We start from the raw sequence: 15,452 nt of genomic DNA, 5'->3' as shown, positions 1-15,452 counted from the left end.
GAATTAATGAATTTAGAAATTAATTTAGAATTTAAAATTCTAAAAACTTTCTAAAAATTCCAAACTCAAATGTTTTAGGATTCATTTCTGTTTATTTCCCATTGCTTTGAACTTGGTGGAAATGTGTCAAATGATCAAAATAAAAAAATAATAACATACTTCTAAATACCATGATGAATATTAATAATATACTAATAAATAATAACAATAGAAAAAATACTTTCTATGATAAATTTCTGTTTATTTTTCAGTGATGCAATGAAAAATTAAGTGGATGGAAATATGTTGAATTGCAAAAAAAAAAATTCTAAAAACTTTTGACTCTCAGTTTCAGATCAAAGATTAAGAGGAAAACAACATTCTTGCATTAAGAAAATAAAGTAAATGAATATTCTTATGAATGCCTGCATTTAAAAATTCAAATTCAATTTGAATTCAAATTCAAATTTTTGCAAACCAATTTTTTTTTTTTTTTTTACTCTTAAAGTTTTTAGAATTGTTCTTTACTGGAATCAGGGTTACTATAGTTTACTAAAAATAAAAATAAAACCATTAAAAATATTAATTGATTTATTAAGTTAAGCTTTTATTTATTAACTTATAAAAGTTATTATTTATTAACTTAAATTTTAATTGAAATTAACTGAAATTAAATGTTAACTAAAAATAAAATGTTAACTGAAATAAAAAAATAAATGACTTACTTTATTTTATTTCACCTAGTTTGCATGGCAATGCTTTTATTTTTCATTAAGTTTAACAATGTACTAAAATAACTAAAACTAAATCAAATAAAACTATAAATAAAACAAAATTGACAAAAGCAGACAACAAAAGTACTAAAACTTTACAAACAAACTAAAAAACTAAAACCAACAATTAACTTGAAATCAAAAAATATTTGTTTATTTTTCTGTCATGTAATTACAAGTTAAGGTGGAAATGGTGCTAAACTGTCAAAATAAAAACTTTAAAAAAATAAACACTTTAGAATATTTATGTTCTAATTTTGTCCATTTTCAGTGCTGTAATAAGAAATTAACTTAGAATTGATTAATTTAGAAATGAATTTAGAATTTAACTTTCAAAAAAATTCTAAAAGCTTTCTAAAAATTCTAAACTCGATTTTTTTTAGGATTAATTTCTGTTTATTTTGTGGAAATGTGCCAAATTGTCAGAATAAATAAAATACTATAAATACTAAATAGCAATTAATAATAAAAATTGGGGGGAAAAAAACATCCATTTCTGTTTATTTTTCAGAGCTGCAATGAGAAATTAAGTCGGTGGAAATGTGCTAAATTACCCAAAAATATAAATAATCTAAAAACTTTCTAAAAATTCGAAACTGAAATGTAATTTCGAAAATTCGAAAATGAATTCTAAGGATTCATTTCTGTTTATTTTCCAGTGCTAAAATGTGAAGTGGAAATGTGCTAAATTACGAATTAGAATTAATGAATTTAGAAATTAATTTAGAATTTAAAATTCTAAAAACTCTCTAAAAATTCCAAACTCAAATGTTTTAGGATTCATTTCTGTTTATTTTCCATTGCTTTGAACTTGGTGGAAATGTGTCAAATGATCAAAATAAAAAAATAATAACATACTTCTAAATACCATGAATATTAATAAAATACTAATAAATAATAACAATCGAAAAAAAACTTATGATAAATTAGTTTGTTTTTCAATGATGCAATGAAAAATTAAGTGGATGGAAATATGTTGAATTGCAAAAAAAAAAAAATTCTAAAAAATTGATTAATTTAGAAATGAATTTAGAATTTAACTTTCAAAAAAATTCTAAAAGCTTTCTAAAAATTCTAAACTCGATTTTTTTTAGGATTAATTTCTGTTTATTTTGTGGAAATGTGCCAAATTGTCAGAATAAATAAAATACTATAAATACTAAATAGCAATTAATAATAAAAATTGGGGGGAAAAAAACATCCATTTCTGTTTATTTTTCAGAGCTGCAATGAGAAATTAAGTCGGTGGAAATGTGCTAAATTACCCAAAAATATAAATAATCTAAAAACTTTCTAAAAATTCGAAACTGAAATGTAATTTCGAAAATTCGAAAATGAATTCTAAGGATTCATTTCTGTTTATTTTCCAGTGCTAAAATGTGAAGTGGAAATGTGCTAAATTACCCAAAAATATAAATAATCTAAAAACTTTCTAAAAATTCGAAACTGAAATGTAATTTCGAAAATTCGAAAATGAATTCTAAGGATTAATTTCTGTTTATATTCCAGTGCTAAAATGTGAAGTGGAAATGTGCTAAACTGTCCAATAAATAAATAAATAAAACACACCATACCATAAATATTTATAACATACTAATAAATAACAATAGAAAAAAATACTTTATGATCTATTTCTGTTTATTTTTCAGTGCAATGAAAAATTAAGTGGACGGAAATGTGTTAAATTGACAAATAAATAACTAAACTCAATTTTTTAGGCTTAATTTCTGTTTATTTTCCAGTGCTCTAATGTGAAGTGGGTGGAAATGTGGAAACACTGTCTAAATAAAAAATAAACACTTCTAAATACTATAAATACTACATACGAATAAAAGCTAAAAATTGAATTTCTGTTTATTTTTGTTTAGTGGTGAATGAGAAATTGAGAGAAATGAGATTTGTATTATTATTGTATTATTTCTGTTTATTTTTCAGGGCTGTAATTAGGAAATATTTGTTAAATAAATAAATAATTCCTGATCCACTAATTTTACCGAGCAAAACTAATGTTTTGCACTTACCTGGAGTGGCGCTGATCAGGTTTGTTTCTGTCTGAATGTTCTGCAAACACACAAACACACAGCAGTCAGAAGATCATTAAATGACTGTTTGTGTGGACGTCACCCACAAATAACAGCGTTTAGCAGAGACAACAGCAGATTTCAGACATTATTCAGATGACGTGAATGTTTCTCAGCAACTCAGGCCAGTGTTGAGATTCATCCGGACACATGAAGGACAAATGGAGCCTCATTAGTCTGTTACTGACATGAACCCAGACAAACCCCAGTCAGCAAATTTCCTCTGGGCCGGATCTGGCCCATACCAACAGCTAAAGTGTGGCCCAGATAAGTTTAGGTTCCCCGGCCCAAAACTGGTCCACATCTTTTTAACCAGAACCGAACCAAAACAGTGCCATAACCCAACCTAAAATGAGCCAAATCATGAAAACAGATGTGGCTGATATATGGATCTTATGTGGTATTCTTATATGGCTGAGTTCTGTAAAGGGCAATGGCCCCTATGTGGACCACATGTGGCTGATAGATCAAAAGCCATAATTTAACCATATTTATGCCACACCTATTATTTATTTAAAATACCAATTACACAGTAAATCTTAAACACGTATTAAACACAAAATTGATTCACAGACATTTTTAATATAATACAATTTTAATAACAGAAGTACAATACAGAACATAACATGGGGTGTAAATGTCAAATGAGTAAATAAATGTACAAAAATGGACTTTAGTAAGTCTCACCAGCCTTTCTTTCACAATCTGTCAGGAAAAAGGAGAGAAAAAAGATTATTAGCATATCATAATTAGTATTAGATATTATTTGAATATTAAAACAAGCCATGACATGAGTGCTCGCTGGTGGTAAAGGTAATCCTGTTTTATTAGCATTTTTTGACGGTATTCAAACTAATTGAGATTATGTGAGACGAAAGATACGTTAGTTTTTAAATCACGTTATAACTAGTAGAAAGGAGAAAGGATGATCGCATTCATGCGCTCTCCGCTTGTAACATTACTCACAGCGGTCTGTCACGTAACATCAAAGCGCATCAAAAAGGCATTTATCGTTTAAATTTTCTGATATAATTTTAAAGATGAGACTTATCGAAAATAACAAAACCCAAATCTTATCATGATTTCTGGACAGCAGGTATGTATAGTGACGTTTTATTCATGCATATGAATTCAGCACATGATCGTGGTCAAAACGAAACTGTGTTTGTTCGGTACACATACCTAAGCACACATTTTTTTTCTGTACGAATAAGCGTACCATTACATCCCTAGAAAACATTTAAAACACCAAAACTGCACTTACCTGAATAAGAGTGTGTCTGGGCAAAGGCTGCAGACTCAGGAGCAGAGCGGGAAATAACGGACATATATTTTCAAATTTTCAGTAATCCACCAATAGGAATACAGGAAGAATGAATGAATGGGCTGACATTTGGACTGCCACAAACCAGCCACACATGACTATAGCAGGTTATGTGTGTTTTTCCAAGTAAAAGCCAAATGTTAACCATAAGTTAACATATTTCAGGATGTGCCATAGCCTAGCCAAATATGGCTCTTGTCTGTGTACTGTCATATGGGCCATATACCTTAATACAAAAAGTCACCCAAATGAAAATTCCCTCCAATTCTAAAGCCATGGCAAAACATATATGGTACAAGTTTGGCCCATATGTGCTCAGCCATGCCATACCTAGGCCAAACGTGACAGCTTTCAGCCACATTTGGCCCAAACGTTCTTGCTATCTGGGACTGAGCTCAGCTTTTGTCTAAGAGACTACAGCTGTAACTAGATAAAAACCTTTGAAGTTGGCTTAAGAAAGTTTGAAAAGTTTCAAAAAGTTTCAAAAGAATTCAAAGTTTTAAAAGTTTTAAGTTTGAGGGTTTTTAGTCTGAAATAGTTTGAAGTTTAAAGTAGTTTTAAAAGCTTAATGTTTGATTGATAGATATAGAAGGCATGATTCTAACATTATTAACATGTTGCTAGCATGATTAGCAAGTTGCTAGCATGTTTCTAACATGATTAGCATGTTTCGTCCATGATTAGCCAGTTGTTAGCATGTTTCGTCCATGATTAGCAAGTTGTTAGCATGTTTCTAGCATGATTAGCATGTTTCTAGCATGATTAGCAAGTTGCTAGCATTTTTCTTCCATGATTAGCAAGTTGTTATTAGCATGTTTCTAACATGATTAGCATGTTTCTAGCATGAATAGCATGTTTCTTCCATGATTAACAAGTTGTTAGCATGTTTCTAACATGATTAGCATGTTTCTAGCATGATTAGTTAGTTGCTAGCATGTTTCTTCAATGATTAGCAAGTTGCTAGCATGTTTCTAACATGATTAGTATGTTTCTAGCATGATTAGCATGTTTCGTCCATGATTAGCAAGTTGCTAGCATTTTTCTTCCATGATTAGCAAGTTGTTATCATGTTTCTAACATGATTAGCATGTTTATAGCATGATTAGCATGTTTCTTCCATGATTAGCATGTTTCTTCCATGATTAGCAAGTTGTTAGCATGCTTCTTCCATGATTAACAAGTTGTTAGCATGTTTCTAGCATGATTAGCATGTTTCTAGCATGATTAGCATGTTTTGTCCATGATTAGCAAGTTGCTAGCTTTTTTCTTCCATGATTAGCAAGTTGTTATTAGCATGTTTCTAACATGATTAGCATGTTTCTAGCATGAATAGCATGTTTCTTCCATGATTAGCAAGTTGTTAGCATGCTTCTTCCATGATTAACAAGTTGTTAGCATGTTTCTAACATGATTAGTATGTTTCTAGCATGATAAGTTGCTAGCATGTTTCTTCAATGATTAGCAAGTTGCTAGCATGTTTCTAACATGATTAGTATGTTTCTAGCATGATTAGCATGTTTCGTCCATGATTAGCAAGTTGCTAGCATTTTTCTTCTATGATTAGCAAGTTGTTAGCATGTTTCTAACATGATTAGCATGTTTCTAGCATGATTAGCATGTTTCTTCCATGATTAGCAAGTTGTTAGCATGTTTATAACATGATTAGCATGTTTCTAGCATGATTAGCATGTTTCGTCCATGATTAGCAAGTTGCTAGCATTTTTCTTCCATGATTAGCAAGTTGTTAGCATGTTTCTAACATAATTAGCATGTTTCTAGCATGAATAGCATGTTTCATCCATGATTAGCAAGTTGCTAGCATGTTTCTAACATGATTAGTATGTTTCTAGCATGATTAGCATGTTGCTAACATGATTGCCATGTCTAGCATGACTTGGAAGTTACTAGCATGTTTCTAGCATTATTAGCAAGTTGTTAGCATGTTTTTAGCATGTTTATGCTATGATTAACAAGTCGCTAGCATGATGCTAGCTAGCATGATTAACAAGTTACTATCATATTGATACTATAATTAGCAAGTCAATAACCTTTAATTAGAATGTTCCCTTCAGGTTAGAAGAACATTCTGGGAACATTCTTAGAATGTTGTGGGAACGTTCCCGAAACAATCTCTTTACGTTAGGGGTACATTCCGGAAACGTTCCTGCAACGTTCTAAGAACGTTCCCAGTAGGTTTCCCAGAACCTTCCCCTAACCTAAAGGGAATGTTCTATTTACGTAAAGAAAGGAGAAAGCGCGTGAAGATTAAAGACGTGCAGTAAAGAAATAAACAGTTGCTGCGTCCCAATTCGCATACTATCCATCCTAAATAGTATTCAAAATTATAATTAGTATGTCCCAAATCGTAGTATGTTTAAAAAAAGTATTCCAAAGATTCCCGGATGGTCTACTACTTCACTTCAGAATTCGAAGTGCGGATCAATGCACACTCTAACGGCTAATATTGCCCACAACACATTGCGCGGTGAACGAGGATTCGATTAGAACTACAAACACGCATAAAAAGTGTTAAAAAACTACAAACATGGAGAATATGCGCGACCAACGGACAGGTAGAGAAAGGGGTTTAAGTGATAAATAATCAGTGTGTAACCTGATAAAAAATATTTTTTTGAATGTTATCCTCGTTATATTTCATGTGCAGCAACATTATGAACTTTTATAATGACAGGTTTGGTCATTAACGTTTAAATGCATATTTATGCAAACACGGCCAGAGTTCTCTGCACGAAAGACTCGTGAAAGAACGTGCCTCTTCATTTCTCTCTAATAAGGTTGGAAATCAAATTAAACAAAATGCAGATAATGTTAACTGTGATGATTGACAGGGCATTTTAAACAGTGAAAGGATTCAGGTAACTAAGCAACAGAGCGTCCGTTAAAAAAGCAGTTATGACGAAATAGTATGTCCCGAAGCTTGCCTACTATTCTGCTACATACTCAAAAGTATGAACTTTTTCTTCACAAAAAGAGTACATACTTTGCAAGTGTTCATAATATGATTTTCAGACACTTAACCTTGGCTTTTTTTAGCTATAAAATGAAAATTATATTATCATTATAATGCGATTTGACCACTTTGATGTCATTTATTAAAAGCTTATTTCGGACATGAGATTCTAGTTTGTTTATGATGAAAAAATATATTATTTTTAGAGTCATCTGCAAAGTTTTAATTAGTTTACATGATAATGACTACTAAAAATAACCTGCAGCAAACGTTATAACGTTCTCTCTATGTTATAAAAATAAAACTTCAAAATAACATGCAGGGAACGTTCTGGGAACGTTCTCTGTAGGTTAAAAAACTAAAACTAAAAATAACCTACAGGGAACATTTTGGGAACGTTCTCTGTAGGTTATAAAATTAAAACCTAAAAATAACCTGCAGGGAACGTTCCCAGAAAAATGTTCCCAGAACGTTCTTTATAGGTTATTAAAAAGAGAACCTACAGGGAATGTTCTGAGAACGTTCTCATTTGGTTCCCGAAAAAAAATAAGCAAATGGGAACAACATGGGAACGTTAGGGGAACGTTCTGTGTTTGCTGGGTAGTTCGTTGATAGCCTAAGTTTAGCTATTTAGTTCTGGCTTTTGAATTTAGGCTTCAAAATTCATACAAGTTATATTTTTGTGTGAGGATTATCTTGATGGACAATACGTGCAAGTTTCATTTTTTGCGACATTCCAAAAGCCTATGGAAAAATCCTATTGCCTTTTTGTGGAGGGAACCAGTGCAATGTTTTTTTTTTTTTTAAAGAACAAAAACAAATAAAATGAAGACATTCACAAGACACTTAATACAGATTCATAATATTTTGAAATTGACATAGTGTTATAAACTGACGTGCTGGGTAAGACGGAACGAGACGAGACGAGATTAACAATAAACAATATTTAATATAATCTTCTGGTATACAGGCAGGAACAAAGATCACTTCCACACACGATAAACATGTAACGATTAAAGACCGACCGAGAACTCAATATACAGACAGACTTATAAAGGGTAACTCATAATTAAACACAGGTGACGGGAATCTTGACAAACGAGGGTTAAACCAAATCACAACAGAATGACAGGGGGAGACAAAGAGAGAAACCAATGACCAAAACAGACATGAAATGTAACACATAGCTTTTACGTTTCTCACAACCTTAAGAGACTTCATTAAAAGAATGAGTTCGTTAGAGAAAACCTTGTATAAAGAAGGAGATTTTAACAATCTACACTTGTGAATGAAGAACTTGCCATTCAAGATGATACAATGTACAAAATTGTGAACATTTTTATCATTCTTTCTCAAAATAACAAATAAGTTCTTTCATATTCAGTGTTATCGTTAGATTAATTTTGACTGAAAAAGCAGGAAAACAAGCTTTCCAAAATGATTGCACACTCTGGCAATCAACAAACAAATGACAAAGACTCCTCACGGCTGTTACAAAAAGAACATTCTCTTCCAATATCCATAAAGTTAGAGAGCAACATATTGGTTGGATATACACTGTAAAATCCAATAGTTTACTTTACTTAGATATAATTAGTTATCTTTTCTTAGTTGCTATACTTACTAGGTTGTATTAAGTTACAGCTGCTTTCAATGCAAGTAAAACTATCTACTTACTGCTTTGAGTGACGCTTACTTAAAATATTCAAGTAGCCACACAGGAACCAATGACATTACTAAACCAGTGAGAGGCAGCAGTGCACTAATATGTTGCTAATCTGCAAAATAAAAAAAGAAGAGGAAAATAAAAGTTTTCTGGATAAACCTCCTACCTTGGCCAATAAGATTCTGCCTAAAATAGATAAATCCCTTAACCAGCGCGATGCTAGCAGCCGATCAACCTACAAAGTGACGTCATAGTTTCACCACTCTATTATAGTCTAAGAAGAAGAATAATAACTATAAGTTTGAATAGCATTTCAGTAATTTACAACAAACCACAGACAGACAAAAGCCCTGAAACAGAGCATATCATTACTACAGTGTGTGTGTGTGTGTGTGTGTGTGTGTGTGTGTGTGTGTGTGTGTGTGTGTGTGTGTGTGTGATCTCAAGTCATGTCACATGACACAGAGCTGCAGTTTCTTAAATGCATGTGTTATATAAACATAAAACATCACTGCTGAAATGGCAGCTCTCTGTGTTCGTTTATAACATCCAGGAGATGCTGAAGGCCTATTTCTATTTGAATACTGAGAGTTGGATGCTTGTCATTTCACACACAGGTGAGAAATTCCCCTCAAGAAATAAAGCTGAGCTACTGGAGCGAAACATGATAGTTTCATATTTCATATCATACAAAGAGGAAACAACAATCAATCCATACAGAGTAAACTTCCTTTATGGCACTCCTACACAACAATGAGCAGACATATATCTTTTTCTTTAAAAAAAAAAAAGGGTTTACGCATAAAAAAAGTGTAATACTGCTTTAAAAATATTAACAAGTTTTCTTTTTAATTTAATTGCATTTTTGTTTTTGTTCTTCTGAGCAAAAAATAAAGATCATACATTTTTCTCTGATTTACAGAAGCCACCCACTAAAATGTTATTCAGTGTAACAATGTTGTCAGGCATTTACAGCTAAAATCAATTTATGAAATATTAATTTCACCCCAAATACTAATTGTGTTTTTATTTGCCACTATCCTAGGTTTTGCCCATTTGTCTTTAATCATTTTTACTCATTTAAAACACAATAAAACGTAATATGCTCCTTCATTTTTTTATATATTTTAATATGCACAAGTCAGAATAAGCATGTTGTTTGATTTTGTTTTACATAAATATTGTTGCACTGAATGACAACATTATTTCAACCAAATTTTGACATTTGATTTTCCAAAAACGTATTTGAAACCTTAAAAGTAGACACTTCACTTACATTTAATGTGCTTTCTATGGACATAAAATCACTTTTGTAGCTTCTTTTATATGAAGTATATTTCTAAATGACTTTGCTTATTATTTTATGATTATGTTGTTTATATAATGAAACACAACTTAAACAAAATGGTACATGACCTAAAATATGTATTTATTTATTTTAACCACCCACAATTTTGTTGTTGAACAATGGATGGTTGAACTCATTTGTAATATTATGAAACAAATTGACTCATTAGCTTATGATTATTAAGCTGTTTTTATGAGCTCATAACAGATCTCTAATTCTTTTATAATTATCATGACATTTTTATGATTCATATTTATTAATTATTTGATGAGTATTATGACATTTAAATATAATTAAACCAACCCCCAAAAAATTGTAAATGACCTAAATATACATTTATGTACATTTCAACCTACAAATCTGTTTATATATATATAAATAAATAAATAAACTACCAGTCACAAAGTTTTGAACAGTAAAGTTTTTTGTTTTTCTTTAATTTTTTAGGTCACATTTATTCTTTTATGATTATTATGTCATTTAAATATAATTAAACAAAACTAAACCAAATAAATTTACATTTATGTACATTTCAACCTACAATTTATTTATAGTTATATAAGATAGATATATAAACTACCAGTCACAAATTTATTAATAGTAATATGTTTTATGATTTTATGATTATGTCGTTTAAATATAATTAAACAAAACTAAAAAGAAATTGTGCATGACCTAAAAAATACATGTATGTACATTTCAACCTACAATTGTGTGTGTGTGTGTGTGTGTATATATATATATATATATATATATATATATATATATATATATATATATATATATATATATATATATATATATATATATAAACTACCACAAATTTTCGAACAGTAAGATTTTTAATGTTTTTTCTTTAATTTATGAGTTTAAATTTATTAATTATTTTATGATTATTATGTCGCTTAAATATAATTAAGCAAACCTAAAAAGAAATATATATATATATATATGCTCACCAAGCCTGCATTTATTTTATCCAAAGTAAAGCAAAAACAGTAAAATTTTAAAATTGAAATAATTTTACTGTTTAAAATAACTTAATACCTGAATATATTTAAAAAAGTAATTTATTCCTGTGATTTTAAATCTGAATTTTTAGCATTTATGTATAACTTTATATATACCATTTTACTCATTATATAATATTTTATATTATAAAATTAATCTACGAATTAGTTTAGGATTATTAAGATGTTTTTATGAGCCCATGGAATATATAGGCTACACTAAAAAATCTATAAAATTTCTAATTATTTTATAATTACCATGATTTTTTGAGTTAATTCATTTTTTTAAACATTTTATATACAGATAAAATATAAACTAACGGTGATTACAAATGATAAAAACGAAATAGAACTCAAACTAAATCGGAAGTGACCTAAAATATACATTTACATACATTAAACCTACTTTTTTTTGTTGTTGAACTAAGTTAAAGTAAAGGCCGTCTGCGTTGATTATGAAGTGTTTTGTTTGTTGTGTTGCGCGTACCTGAGCTCCGTCTCGCGCCGCCGGGATCGCGCAATCGCTCCTCGTCCTCCTCAGCTCGTGCCTCCGCCATACCGAGAGAAAGACGGTTTATTTACCGTCTACAACAGCAAGACAACAGATCTGACCGGCATTCCTCTTTGGAAACGCGTAGGAAAGTTGCTTCAAATGCGATCGAACTTTTAATCCGGCGGAAGCGAAGTTTCTCCTCACAGAGTCCGAGTTTGATACTGTCATATAAATTAGTTTCTGTTTTCTGTGTCTAAACGACTGAAGAAACTCGGACTGGAGTGTCAGTAGGCTATCTATTGTCAGGACGCACGAACGTCAACAGGAAGTTCTTCTGTCCATGTGAAGGAGAAGAGGGAGGCGCCAAACCGAACAATCACTCCAACTCATCCACAGATATTAGGAGGAGGAGGAGGAGGAGGAGGATGATGATGATGATGATGATGATGAGACCAACTGTGTGTGTGTGTGGTCTTATGAGTTGCAGACATTGGTTATGCAACATTTCACGTTTCTTGTGGAAATTTGATTATTATAAAAACGTTTTATAAGTCATAATAAATACCAGTCAGGATCTACTCATTTTCCAAATGTTGGAATAAAAGTAAAACGCTGAAAGCTCTGAAACAGAATTGTCATTTGGTTCTAGTTTGGTTATTTTTGGGGGAATCAAATAAAAATGTTCTGTAACGTTCTCTGTGGGTTCCTTCTTGGTTTCTAGAACCTTACAGAGATGGGGTTTTTTGTGACTGTACGTTCCCTAATGGTTATTTTTAGGTTTTATTTTTATACCTAGACCAACGTTTAATACTGCAGTGATACTTTTTTGACAACTTAAAGGGAACATAACACTAACTAACATTCCCTGAAAAGATGTTTTTGTTGTTGCTGCTGTTGTTTTTTTGGGCTCCATTTTTATAACCAGAACATATTAACATTCCCAGAACGTTGCAGGAATGTTTTTTTTTTTTTTTTTTGGTGACAACTTAAAGGTTGTTCTGGGAATGTTCTCTGTTGGTTCCTTCTTGGTTTCAGAACATTACAGGGATGTATTTTTGTGACGTGGAACGTTCACTAATGGTTATTTTTAGGTTTTATTTCTATACCTAGACCAACTACGTTTAATAATGCAAAGATACTTTTTTAACAACTTAAATAATAGAATGTTCCTTAATGGTTGTTTTTTGTGTTCCATTTTGTAATTAGACCAAATTAACGTTTCCAGAACGTTGGAGGAATGTTTTTTTTTTTTTTTTTTTTTTTTGGTGACAACTTAAAGGTTGTTTTGGGAATGTTCTCTGTTGGTTTTTGGTTCCAGAACGTTGTAGAGATGTTATTTTGTGACATGGAACATTTCCTAATGGTTATTTTTATGTTTTATTTTTATACCTAGACCAACGTTTAATACTGCAGTGATACTTTTTTTTGACAACTTAAAGGGAACCTAACATTAACTAACATTCCCAGAAAACTGCAGAGATGTTTTTGTTGTTGCTGCTGTTGTTTGATTTTTGAAAACCAAAAGGGAACCTTTATCGAACGTTCTTTAATGTGTTTTTTTTTGGGCTCCATTTTTATAACCAGAATAAATTAACATTCCCAGAACGTTGCAGGAATGTGTTTTTTTTTTTTTTTTGGTGACAACTTTAAGGTTGTTCTGGGAATGTTCTCTGTTGGTTCCTTCTTGGTTTCAGAACATTACAGGGAAGTATTTTTGTGACGTAGAACGTTCACTAATGGTTATTTTTAGGTTTTATTAGACCAACTAACGTTTAATAATGCAAAGATACTTTTTTGACAACTTAAATAATAGAATGTTTAACAAACAATGGTTGTTTTTTTTGGGTTCCATTTTGTAATAAGACCAAATTAACGTTTCCAGAACGTTGGAGGAATGATGTTTTTTTTTTTTTTTTTTTTTTTTTGGTGACAACTTAAAGGTTGTTTTGGGAACGTTCTCTGTTGGTTCTTGGTTCCAGAACGTTGTAGAGATGTTATTTTGTGACATGGAACATTTCCTAATGGTTATTTTCAGGTTTTATTTTTATACCTAGACCAACTAACGTTTAATATTGCAGTGTTACATTTTTTTGACAACTTAAAGGGAACCTACAGTAAATAGAACGTTCCCTAATGATTATTTTTTCGGTTTTATTTTATTAAAAAAAAACATCCCTACAACGTTCTGTGAATATTAATTTGGTCTGGTTATACAAATAAAACTGAAAACATAACCTTTAGGGAGCATTCTAAAAAAGCTTCCCTTTAAATTGTCACAAAATAACGTTCCTGCAACGTTCTGGGAACGTTAATTTAGTCTAGTTATAAAAAGTAACCCCCCAAAAAACAATTTACATTCTTTGAAGGTTCCCTTTTGGTTATACAAATGAAACCAAAAGGGAACCTTCCTTAATGGTCCTTCCTTCCAAAAGGGAACCTTAATGGTTATTTTTAGGGTTTCATTTTTATAACTAGACCAAATTAACATTCCCAGAACGTTGCAGGAATGTTTTTTTTTTTTTTGACAACTTAGAGGAAACCTCCATATAACGCTCCTCAATGGTTATTTCTAGGTTTTATTTTTATAACTAGACTAACATTCAACATTGCAGTGATGCTTTTGTGACAACTTAAATGGAACCTACAGTAAATAAATTACCTACAGTAAATTTTGTATTTTCTGTATAACCAGACCAAATTAACGTTCCCAAAACATTGCAGAGATGCTTTTGTGGCAACTCAAATGGAACCTACAGTAAATAGAATGTTCCCAAAACATTGCAGCGATGTTTTTTTTAGAAATAACCACAAGGGAACCTTCATAGAACGTTCCTTAATAGTAATTCATTTTTTGGGGGGTTATTTTTAAAATTAGACTAAAACCATCCCAGATTGTTGCAAGAATGTTTTTTGTGACAACTTAAATGGAACCTTCATAAAACGTAATTTAATGTTATGTTTTGAGTTTAATTGTTATAACTAGACTACATGAACGTTCCCAGAACGTTACATGAATGTTATTTTGTGACAACTTAAAGGAAACCTTTATAGAATGTTCCTTAATAGTAATTTTTTGGGTTTTATTTTTAAAACTAGACTAAAACCATCCCAGAATGTTGCAAGAATTTTTTTTTTTTGTGACAATTTAAAGGGAACCTTCAAAAAAAAAAAGTTCTTTAATGGTTTTTAATTTTCAGTTTTTAATTTTTATAACTAAACTACACGAACGTTCCCATGACGTTACATGAATGTTGTTTTGTTACAACTTAAAGAAAACGTTTATAGAACGCCCCCTAATGGTTATTTCACTGTTATTTTTATAACTAGACCAACGTTCAACATTGCAGTGATAACATTGACGTTAACGTTCCCAGAACGTTGCAAGATTTTTTTTTTTTTTGGTGACAACTTAAAGGGAACCTTCATAGAACGTTCCCTAATGGTTAATTTTAGGTTTTATTTTTATACCTTGGCCAACTAACGTTTAATATTGCAGTGATACTTTTTTTGACAACGTAAAGGGAAAATAAAGGTAAATAGAACGTTCCCTATAATGATCATTCTTTCCATTTTATTTGTATAACCAGACCAAATTAACGTTCCTAGAATCTAGCAGGGTTGTTTTTTGTGTTGTACATTAATAACCGGTTCCCAGAACATTGTAGATTTTTTATTTATTTATTATTATTTGATTATTTTGACATCGAAAAGCTTACCTTCATAGAACGTTCCCTAATGGTTACTTTGGGGGGTTTATGGTTTATATCTAGACCAAATCAACGTTCCCAGAACGTTGCAGGAATGTTG

General features: G+C 30.9%; 1 protein-coding gene across 1 annotated transcript in view; it reads right to left on the bottom strand.

The window, feature by feature from the left end:
* The window catches only part of LOC141291202 (uncharacterized), a 30,569-nt gene extending 18,595 nt beyond the window's left edge, over positions 1-11,974 (bottom strand). Inside the window, exons 1-2 of the mRNA XM_073823373.1 lie at positions 11,640-11,974; positions 2,774-2,813 (exon numbers count right to left, since the gene is read on the bottom strand). Coding sequence (XP_073679474.1) covers positions 2,774-2,813; positions 11,640-11,709 — 110 coding nt within the window. The 5' untranslated portion in view covers positions 11,710-11,974. The remainder of the gene's footprint in view (positions 1-2,773; positions 2,814-11,639) is intronic.
* Between the last annotated feature and the right edge of the window lie 3,478 nt (positions 11,975-15,452).

The sequence above is a fragment of the Garra rufa genome, chromosome 18, assembly GCF_049309525.1.
Source record: "Garra rufa chromosome 18, GarRuf1.0, whole genome shotgun sequence".
NCBI classification, from domain to species: Eukaryota; Metazoa; Chordata; class Actinopteri; order Cypriniformes; family Cyprinidae; genus Garra; species Garra rufa.
This window is presented reverse-complemented; position numbering and strand designations above follow the sequence as displayed.